Source organism: Protopterus annectens, chromosome 2.part2 (genome assembly GCF_019279795.1).
Source record: "Protopterus annectens isolate FY-2018-M chromosome 2.part2, PAN1.0, whole genome shotgun sequence".
NCBI classification, from domain to species: domain Eukaryota; kingdom Metazoa; phylum Chordata; order Ceratodontiformes; family Protopteridae; genus Protopterus; species Protopterus annectens.
In genome coordinates, this window is record NC_056730.1 from 1,141,037,481 (window position 1) to 1,141,049,242 (window position 11,762).

The 11,762-nt window shown below is 39.5% G+C and overlaps 1 protein-coding gene across 1 annotated transcript; it reads right to left on the reverse strand.

The window, feature by feature from the left end:
* Positions 1-2,786: 2,786 nt before the first annotated feature.
* On the reverse strand, positions 2,787-7,477 carry LOC122795911 (lysine-specific demethylase 6A-like). The gene is given in 2 exon segments (XM_044064379.1): positions 2,787-7,198; positions 7,201-7,477. Coding segments are annotated over 2 exon segments (4,239 nt in total). The 5' UTR covers positions 7,349-7,477; the 3' UTR covers positions 2,787-3,107.
* Positions 7,478-11,762: the final 4,285 nt, after the last annotated feature.

The following is an 11,762-nucleotide window of genomic DNA, read 5'->3' on the forward strand; positions in this document are numbered from 1 at the left end:
CCAAATGGCTCACTGACAGAATCTACACTGTAAAAGTTGCACACTCCAAAGCTGACTTCAAACCAGTGACAAGTGGAGTACCACAGGGTTCAGTCCTGGGACCTCTCCTGTTTGGTATCTACTTCTGTGAAGTACAGGCTAACACAGAGCCTCTGACTAATGAAGTTCGCAGATGACTGCAAACTAGGAGCCATAGTCGAGTCCCCAAATGATGTGGAAATCCTACAGAAGGGCCTCACTGAGATAGATGCCTAGTGTCAGAGCCATGACCTCAAGCTCATTGCCAAAAACTGCATTGTCATCCCCTTTGGTAAAAACTCTGTACCCATGAACTACTACATAGACAGCAGTCTACGTAACACCAAATGTGTGATAAGAGATCTTGGGACCCAGGTGGACAGTAGTCTGTCCTTTGATATTCACATCACCACAGTAGTCAGGAAGTCCTTCTACATGGCACACCTCATCATAAAAGGGTTCTTATCCAGGAAAAAAAGAGGTCATTGTTCCCCTCTGCTCAACACTCATTAGACCCATTATAGAGTACAACACCCCTTTTGGAATGTACCTCACAAGACATCTGCAGCAGCTGGAAAGGCCATAGAAGTACCTCACAAAGAGGATTACTGGCCTCAAACAGATGCCCTACACTGACCGTCTCAAAAAACTCCAGCTTTACTCCGTAGTATATCACCTACTCCAAGGTGATCTCTGCCTAACATATAAAGTTATGTCAAACTCAGAGCTGTTGGACATGCTACACCTAAAGAAATCCCAATCCCACCGAGCTACATGGTCTAGGGACCTAAACCTTGTCACCACAATAAGAAGGACATGCTGGAGGGATAGATTCCTGTCCCAGAGACTTCCCATACTCTGAAACAGGCTACCTATCTATGTCAAGCAAAGTTCTTCATTAGCACTCTTCAAGAAAAATCTTGATGAGTGGATGGGAAATAGGAAATACACCCCAGGGATCACTTCTGTGTCTCTGCTCGACAGTGGCACAGGAAAATAACTTTCTTGGGTGGCATAAGCGAGGGAACCTTGTTGGCTAGGCTTATGTAGGCCCTCGGACCGATAGCCTAGTACCTACCTGTGAACCTATGAACAGATTTCACATTAGTATTTAAATCTAAGCTGTTCATGAGGCACTGCCAGAAATGGTTATCTGCAGTGAATGACTTGCTACATGTGAGACTGCATACAAGTGACAAACATCTGCTTAATCCACAACTTGTTACAAAGCATACCTCTCAACCTGGAAACATCAAAAATCTGGACAAACGCCCATGAAAAATAGGTACAAATTTGTACGCTGATTAACATAACGTTTGCATACACAATTATGCAGCCTCTCCCACTCTAATGGAATTGTGGAATACCAACTTTCAAACACAAACTGAAGAATATACAACCAAAATATGACCACAGAGTCCCCTGGCCTGCAGTCATTCCAATGTCCCATTACTTGGCTATTTTGCCCCATTTAAAAATAAAGACTGCAATGTGCATAGTGCTTTACTTCTACAATGATTATTTGGATTTTTTTTGACATTTTATAGCACAAACACTAATACACATCTGCTAAACAAAGCAATGCAGTCGCAAAATGAAAACAGACTTAGCATTAAAACTTCTCTGTCCCTGAAACTCACATTCATTGAAACAACATTTAAACCCGCATTCAAAGAAAATGCATCTGGCCAGTGGTAGATAAAGATTACATTTGGGCTGTTTTCAAATCATTGGCCCCTTGCACATGAAAAATGCATGTGTTCTTTGATACACCTTCCCGATTGTATTAAATTACATTCCTTGTATAATACAGTACACATGTTAGAGCGCATTTTAAATGTATAGCTTTTGAGCATTTTTCCAGTAAGCAATGAAACAAAATGCCTGAACCAATAATGACAAAACTGCCCAGTTTAGAATATTTCCATCATAAAAGTCTACTCCAACTTCTACAATCCACCATCAGTATCAGCAAATATGCACAATCTCTGCATAAGTAAAAGTCATCTAAATAATTTCACATTAAAGAGATCTGTAATATGTGTAACTAATGAAGTGGTTCATAGGTTCATAGGTTCATAGATTGGTACTAAGCTAACTGCCCTTGTGAGCCATTTTAAGCCTAGCCAATTGTCTCTTGTGAGACTCAAACCCTGCACCTTGTGTTTGTAAGGCAAACACCTTAACCATTAGGCCACCCTCCCATCCTTTTTTTTAAACATTAAACAATTTTAATAAAAGTTTCTGTACAATGCTAAGTAGTTTTATTTACATATAGAAAACGTATTAGGAGTAGTGTTTGAAATAGCCACTCCTTAAAATTTCAATGGCAGGTACTCTGGAAAAAAATAACAGCATTCCATCCACAAATATTTTCAAGCAATAAATATGTATTTATAAATAGTGTAAATTTACATCAAGATTAGAAACAAAAAAAAATCACAAATCTGAAGTTTATTTTAGACTATGTGCAACCCATTTATCTTTGTGACTTGGCTGTTAAGTTCATTTTATCTAAGAAACCAAAAGTAACCATGGTTTCAAAGAAAGACAAACATAAAAAAAAAAAAAAAAAATTATATCACCTAACTTTTCACATTACAAAAAAAATGTTGCCCAAGAGACTTAACATTCCTAACTACGGTTAAAAAAAACAGAAAGAGAGAAGAGGAAAAAAAAAACGAAAGAAAAAAAAGCTATGCTAGTACTCATTTTACGGGAAATAGTGAATGGAAAATAAAAGACAAAACCAATCTATCAGCCCAGAGACAGAGAAATACAAAAAAGACGGTTTTCAAGTCAGTAGTCTGTGTTGTTGCCAGTTCCATAGCATATATACAAAACATGGAATTTTTTTTAAATTGTTTTTAAAGTAAAGCTGAATCAGCTATATTAAATTAAGTTCTGGAATAAGGAGCACAGCTTTCTCCTGTCCAGCTGGTTGACACTCCGCACTTGGAAGGTTGCATAGACACACAGCTTTCAGCCAGCAGCCTCATGGGATAGCTAGAAAATATCAGTGGTGCAGAATTGGGTCACTTCCTGAATATCAGAAATGTTCTCCTTTTACTGTCCATGGAAAAATAATGTCAAGATGATGATGAAGGCAATGGAGGAGCTAATGTAAACTGGTCATAGACTTGTATCAGGTCCTCCATTTTGTACTGTTCTAGCACCACAAAATTCTCCAAGTTCATACTGGCCTTCTGAGCACAGTGTTGACAATGTACTACATATGCCTTTTGAGAGTTATCTTCATTTCTGACGAAAAGAAGGTTGAAGACCTCCACCTCACAAATGTTACAGTAATGTGCAGGTTCATCTTTTGTACGCCCATGCCACACAATCTCTTTTCCTGCACTGATGAGAGCATCCTTCAGAGACTGACAATGCTTTAAGGTTCTCAACAGGCAATATTTGACCATTTCAAAGAGCCTGGGGTCCGACACCTTAACATTTCGTGCCAAGTTCCATGAAAGATGAATCATTGGTACAATAGACTTCACACACTGTAACTCGTTCCATTCGTACCGCTCCACTGCCAGTTTATATTGGTAAGCTGTCAGAGGGCCAACATTCCAAGCAATGTTGTTGCACCAGCCGATGGCCTGAACCCAGTGAACTGTGCCAGCATTAATCCAAACCAGATCCCCAGGACGCTGAATAAACCAATACACTGGGACATTTGCCTCATAAAGATCTTCAAGGTTTGGCCACCATGAGCCCATCAAATAATTAATGCTGTTCTTTTCACAAAACTCATTCATAACTCCCCAGTAAACTTCAGGAACCACAAACCATTCGCAGTCTCCAGGGCCAATATTTATGTTCACAGAACAAAAGTTGTTGTTTTCATGATGGCCTGGTGTTCTGCAGCCTGGAACCTTCATATAAAGTTGGACTGTGTTCATCCTCAAAATGATGTGCCCGACATGGCTCAGTAAATTTCCTGCTGACACCACCCGTGCAAATGCTGGTAGCTTAGTTAGCTCATGAAGCTGCAATTTCCACTTTTTATCATCGGAAAGGTCAATATTAGTCCCAAACTTGATTGTTTTGAAAGGAACTTTCTTTTTTCTACCACAATTATCTGAAGATGTGGATTCACTATCTGAATGGTCCTTGTGATGGCTCTTCTTCTCATTCTCTTCCCATAATGACTCTTGGAACGAAGCAGCCTGATACTGTGCATATTTGGCAACTGTAGTGTGAGATTTACTACTTTCACAATGCCATACTTTCTTTGTTCCAGTAAGGTCCCAGTTTTCATCTGCAGGTTGTAGCAACTGTGTCTGCACTTCAACATCATGTTCACAATTTGCCTCTACCAATGTTTTTGTAGAAAAGAGTCCAAGATCTAGTTTAAGAGCTCCAGCAAGGCCACGTATTACTGTGACAGAGTTGTTGGGATTTGTACAAAACTGTTGCAAGGGTGGGAAGAAAGCATCTCTCTTATTCTCCAAATAAATACTAGGAGTCGGAGGATTTAATTTGTCCTTTGGCAGGGAAAGAAAGGGTGTTGGAGGTGAACGCGGTGGTGGGCACTTGTCCAATATAATGCTACTGTTAGATAAGCCATTTTTCCCTAGGTTCCTGCAAGCTTTAAGTACTTCTATAGAACTAGGATAAATGGACACAGAAGATGAAGGCAAATGTAAAGGTCCTGGTTTGTTACAAATGAAAAGAGGGTCAATTTTCATGGGGCTTTGGGATTCCTCCAACCCTTTTCCATTAAAGGAATGTCCAATTCTAAATGAAGGGCTGTTAAGGCTAACACTGTTCATGGTAGTTTGTTCAACAGACTTGGGTGAAGGGGTTGCTGTGGAAATTGCTGATGAAGGCGATGAAGCAAGAGAGCTGTCTGTCTTTTTATGAACTGCTGGGTGCACATTATTAATTCTGTCCAAGGTCCCAGAACCAACATTGCTACTGTCTTTTCCCATCAACAAGGCAGAGAGCTGAGGATTGTCTGAACTAAGTACACCTGGTGACTTGGATTCTCCATGGCTAGGGCTACAAACAGCATCTACCACCAAATGATGGACATGATTAGAAAGTCCCTCTCTGCTGGAAGTGCTGTTAGGAGTCCCTCAAGTATACCTGTTTAAATCAGGCACTGATGTTACGTTTCCTGAAGGCTTGCTCTCTACGGTTAAGGTAATGCCTTGTCTACCTGAGGTAGCAATGTGAGAAGAGAGGTGATTGAGAGCAGCCCCTTGAGTTACTGAATTGCTAGACATGGAATGTCCAACCTGATTTTGAATACCAGTACCAGCTGTCTGTAGATGCTGGGAAGGCCCAATGGAAGAGAGTGGTCGTTCACTATTAGGACCTGCCAAATGTGAACTCTGACCTTTGTGAAGCCCCTGAGTGGAGTTAGCAAGTTGTTTTTTCCACGGCTCCTCTGCATTGCTGGCCAGGTTTGTGCGGTTATGAGGTAGACTTGGTGGGTTTCGCTGCAGGTAAGGCACATTTCCATTACTTCCACTTCCTGTTACATGATTATTGCCTATTGAAATGGTGTCTGTATTAACCAACACTCCTGAACTGCTGCAAGAAATTGAGCTTGGTGGAAAGGGTCCGTTAACAGTAGGCTGCCCAGGACAGACTGGATGGACTCCAGACTGAGAAATATTAGGCACTCTGGATAAAGCAACTTGAGGTTGCTGACCAGAGAGAGAATTTGTAGGCAGTGGCGAGTCAACTGTTGGCCCATTAGGAACTCCAGATCATACCTGTGCAACTGCTGTTTGCCTCAACTGCAATTTTGGTGGTGGCAAATACCACGAAGAAATATGTGTTGGATGTTGTGGCACAGTATGTCCTCCTCCCCATGCTTCTGCAGTATTCTTAGTAGGACTAGATGTTCTTTTCTTCTTGGCTGGACTGGACAGGTCATCCACTTGGTTTGAAGGAACTGTATGTGCTGACAAGGGTTGCTGTGAAGAATGTGTTTGAGAAAGACCTCCTACAGGCTCATTATTGTGATGATGAGGTTTACAAGCCTGCTGTGCTGAGTTCATGGCACCCTGCCTGGAGGTAAGTTCTGCGGGGATTGGTAGGCTCCATGCCTCCTCAATACTAGGAAGCAATTTAGTTTTACTCTGTAGACTACCTTGTGGAAGGTTACACAACTGAGCCTGTAAATACTTTATCCGAGCTGTAAGTGCAGAGGTATTGTTACAGTTTTTGCCCCTAGCTGCATTTATGTAGCATTTAATGGCATCCTGAGGCTGGTTACAAGACTCATACAGTGTGCCCAAGTCCATCCAAGCTGCAGCATGGCCATGATCCAACTGCACAGCACAAATGTAAGCCTGTAAAGCGTCCATTGGCAGATTCTGCTGCTGGTACAACACACCTATTGAACACCATGTGTCTGCACATGCTTCTGATTTATCAATAGAATGTCGATAAGATATAAAGGCATCCTGTACTTTTCCAATACTGGAATAGCACCTGCCAAGAAAATACCATGACTGGCCAGAGTTGGGATCAGCTTCTAATGACTTAAGCAGACACTGAATAGCATAGTTTTCCTTGGTGGTTTTCTCTCCCAGTTGTTCCACTGTATGATGCATTCAACCCAACTGCTGTAGAACAGTTGCTTTAACTTGTGCAGGAAGATTTTCTGTCTGCAGGAGTTGTTCATAAGCTTCTTTTGCAGTGTGATACTTTCTCTGGACTTCATACAGGTGGGCAATGTGAAACTTAATTTCAGCTTTGGACAAAGTGCAGGAATTAGAGTCTATTAAAGCCAACTGAAAATGCTTTAGACTTGACTCATAATCTGTGTTCATTTTAAACATCAGCCCAAGACGTAAATGTATCTCCTTAGCACGAGAAAACCCACGATCAAGATAAAGCACCTCCAAAAATGCTTTAATAGCCCACTGAAATGCATTGTAATGGAAATAGACCAACCCAAGGCCATATAAAAAGGCAATATTCTTCCAGTAATCGGATTGAAAACTGTAGTACCTCTGGTATGCAGACAATGCTTTCTGATAATCCTCTAACAAGAGGTTAAAGTGGCCTAGTTGACAAAACAACTCTGGATCAACTTTTCCTTCCGCTTTTAATATTAACGACTCATAGCAGCGAACACTCTTTGACAGCAAGGCCCTCGTTCTGGCGCCATCTTCATGAAGACCCAGAAATCCAAATAGTCGGCTGTCAAGCCTGTTAAGCTGTTCCTTTCCTCAGCAGTCAGACTCGTAAAATCCTCCTCAGTTTCACTCGCTTTTCCCGCCGCCATTTTCTTTTCCTCATCACCAAAAGCAGTAGAAGCCCCAGCAGCAGTAACTAGGGACACTCCACACGATTTCATGGAAACGCAACGCAAAGAATGATAATCCAAACTTTATTTAAATCCCTTATGGAAACTCACTTGGAAAAAAACTTTTACATCTTTCATGTGATGCTGCACAACCACGACAATGAATTCAAATAAGTACAGAATTACATGTAAATGGGATATAATTTTATGGTTGCTGCTAGCAAACAACTTTATATGTCATTGTTTCATCTACAAATAAAGTGCCTGTTGCCCTTGTGGAATAAATGGCCTATGTCACATTAAAAAAATGATAAGCTAGTAATATTACAATAGGGAATGGCTGGTAAACATATAACAGGTTCATTGTTACTAGGTATCTACGCCACTCTCACAACTGCAGCATCCACCCCCTTTAAAAGCAAAACACAGTCAGTATGAGTAATCCATCTACATAGTGTGGGAATAGAACCCACACCCTTCATCAAAAGCAAGCATTCAGCCTGTTGTGCTACTAACACAAGACAACCTGGTATAAACAGCACTTAACTTCTCTCCCCTGAAGAACTATGCAACACAAGAAATCTGGAAAAAGCCAACATTTATCAGGAGGGGGAGGGTGATGACAGAGGCCCAAAATCAGAAACATTTTAAACATTGCTTGTTGTATAGTCTTAGAAAAGTTGCTATAATAAAATGTGTTACCATGCATTTCCTGAAAGATAGGAAGACCGAAACTTAAATGGCTATCATTAGTGAATTCAGTTCTCACTGATTTGCCAGAAAACCACAAATTTTAAGAGGAACAGATCAAAACATTACAGACATTCTGTAAAACACACAACCCCACATGTAATGCCCGCAAGTACGTTTGTTCAAATGTATAACGTTTGACACACACACCTACTACCTGTAATGCCTGCAAGTAAGTTTGTTCAATGCTTGACGTATGTTTGTTCAAATGTGTCAGTATAATACTTGAAGTACATTTGTTCAAATGTAACAGCCAGAAAATTAGCAGCCGTTAAGTAAAAAAAGTAATAGTTACAGTACACACACTCAATATGCAAGTGTAATGCTTCAAGTAGGTTTGTTCAAATATAGCAGCCATAACAGTTACAGTACACACAATACGCAAGTGTAATGCTTGAAGTAAAGTAAACAAACTATGCAGCTGCACCAAAGGTCCGAATGATTTTATTCACTAAGCAAGTAAGTTCCGTTCAAATGTAGCAGCCGTTATTGCCCATTAAATAAAAAATGTAACAGTACACAAGCTTTATTACAGTTGAAGTAAGTAAGGACCAATACAAATGTAATATAGAGTTGGTAAGTAAAGAATTTAACAGTACAGAAGTTCCATTCAAATATAATGCTAAATGCCTGCACCAGACTGTAAATGTGATCACACACACCTGCTGCAGAGTCTCTCCTGCTAAGTAATGCCTGCATGTTTTCTCTATAATCAATCCAAAAAACGGAATGGAGTCCACTGGCAAGTATATACCCACGCAGAATAGTAAAAACAGTCCTTTATTAGAATAAAAATGATTATCAGTATTCACCAATGTAAAATAATAAGCGCTTTCATCTCCAATTATACAATTCAGGAGACTTTATCAAACAAGAACTGAACATTAAAATAGAGTTTAAATACTAAGAACACTAAAAATCTCCCTCCCAAATGACATCACTTCCTGGCAAAGCACAAAGTTCTAATTAAAGAAACAATGTATCTAAAAAGAACATTGAGCTGAAAACCATATACAAGTGCAAATCGCATGCATAAAATTGTAATAAATAATAAATAAATAACTAATATATATTGGCAATACTCTAATACATATAAACAACAATAATTGTTCATGTGTAATCATGCAACTGTCAACAAAAAATAAACAATAAATAAACAAATGCACAATGAACATGGAATCCTATATGAAGTTCCATATAACAAAATATCAGCAGCTTTGTAAAAACATGCCCTAAACTCTTATATGACAGAATTTAGCAACTGTCATAAAATGTGCAACATATGATTTAAATGCTCATATTACATAGGTTAAAACTGTTTTTTTAAGAACTTATATGTATGAAGTCTCCTGAATTGTATAATTGGAGACGAAAGTGCTTATTATTTTACATTGGTGAATACTGATAATCATTTTTATTCTAATAAAGGACTGTTTTTACTATTCTGCATTGGTATATACTTGCCAGTGGACTCCATTCCGTTTTTTGGATTTACTTGTTTTTTTTTTCTCTATAATCACACACAAATTTCTCATGCTGTTAACCACAAACACTGCAAGTGTAATGCTTGAAGCTCCAACTCCATTCAGATGTAATGTAGCAGCCGTTAAGTACAAAAATGTAACAGTACACATGTTCTGCTCAAATGTAATGCCTGCACCACCAGTAAATGTAATCAGCTTATCACACACCTGCAAAGTCTCTCCTGCTCTTAAGAAAGTTTCTCTGTAATCACACACACGCCTGCATGTTTCTCCTGCTAAGTACGCATAGGTAGCAGCCGTTAACCATGCACACTACAAGTTCCATTCAAAATATAACTATGCTTGAAGCTAGTTAAGTCCAGTTCAAATGTAATTTCTACAAGACAAGATTATCTGTAATTGCACACAAGCCTGCAAGTTTCTCTTCTCCTATGTAATCCTACAAGTTTCTCCCCAAAAAATGTTAACCACTATTAGGTAACTAATCACATAGTCACACACACAGCTGTTTCTGTAAATCAGTACACTAGCTATAAGCAGCCGTCGGACCATTTCTTTAAATCAGTACACTAGCTATAAGAAACACAGTACACTACACTAGCATACATTTTTTTACCCGGGGGGAAGAAAGATGTGCTTAAATGCAAACTGGTCTGCAAGTAAATTGGCTGGGCAGCCTCATGAACCTGACAGCATTACACATGCCCTGTCCGTGATGATGTCAGTGGTAAAACTTAAAAAAAAAGAAAAACTGGAAATTAAAGGGGCCACTCGGGAATTCGTGGCACCCCAATATTTTAGCATCAAAACTGGTATTTACTGAGGAATTTGGTATGGTTGAGAAGTCTATAAAGCCATGTACACTATATATCTGCCTGCATATGCTGGTCTTACAAAGGAAAGTCCTGTCCATGAGCTGCAATGTACCTGTTGCTGAATCAACAAGATTCTGTTCTGCACTAAATACTAGTGTGATGAGGCCAGTTGAGGAATCGTGAAACTACTTAAACATAAAGGAACCACTTTTTAATTGCCATCATGACACATCCAACAAATCTAATGTTAGTGGTTCCATAGTCTTCCTGTGTTGCTCAGGCCTACAAATTGTATTCACACTCTGCACCATCACCTTTATGGATGGGAAAACCACAGCTGTATCTGATGATGTGCTTGCCATAGCAACATCCACAACTACACAAGGTGCATCTCATGACATGGCCGCCCTGATGCATAATTATGCAGATGCCTCATGTACATCAACTGACGTTACACCTGAAACATGATGATAACAAGAAGTCATCATTAGTTTCTCACCATGTACTGCAGGTAGAGTGAAACTCTTCCCTTTTGACTTTTGTGACAATTTTTACTTGCATGTGCGATACATCTTATCCTTAACAATATTTTCCTGGATAAATGGATGTCTATTTTTAACATTGGTCTACCTGTTTGTGTTTCTACTCTTTGATAAACATGTTCGGTGGTACCTGGTTATTGATATGTGTTGACTTCTGTCACCATTTTCAGTGCAGTAAATATTCCCACAGTAGAGTCATGCCATGAAAGAAAGTTACATAAATTTCTTGTTATTTCATGTGCATGTACATGTTTAGCACCATCTCTTCACTGTGTAGGTCTACTTTTGTATGCTGTCAACATTATGACAGCCTGTGGTATCAGTGATAGTGCTTACATGTTCAATTTAATGGGCATTTGACAACCTGAATATTCAATTTTTCTGTCATTTTGACATGCTGGATTGCATCTCTACAAATTCAATGAAGTACACATTTGACGAGCTCTTATAGCTCCCTTAATTCACAGTGTATGTGGCGAAGGCCATGGCATGGTAATGGAGATCGTGAGAGTACAAAGGCTATGGGGTATTTAGAAAGCAGTGACAACAGCTATACTGTCCAGCTTGACCATAGTTAACTGGCACAATATTTAGCTGTATCAGCAAGAAATGAAGGTGCAATCTTGCTATCACTATGAATACATTAAGATGCTATCGGACTGAAAATGCCCAGTCCTAAGTTAAGGTCTGATGTGCTCAATCACTTTTTACACCAGGGTTCACAAAAGAACACCAAAAAAAGGGTACAGCCTTTTTCAAGGGAAACCAGTTTGACACTAGTGTGTACATCCGCTTTTGTGAATGTGCTTGTGTTTTTCCCGATGGCTGTGCCTATTTGTGTGTATGCATAAGTCTATATGTCTGTCTTTGCAAG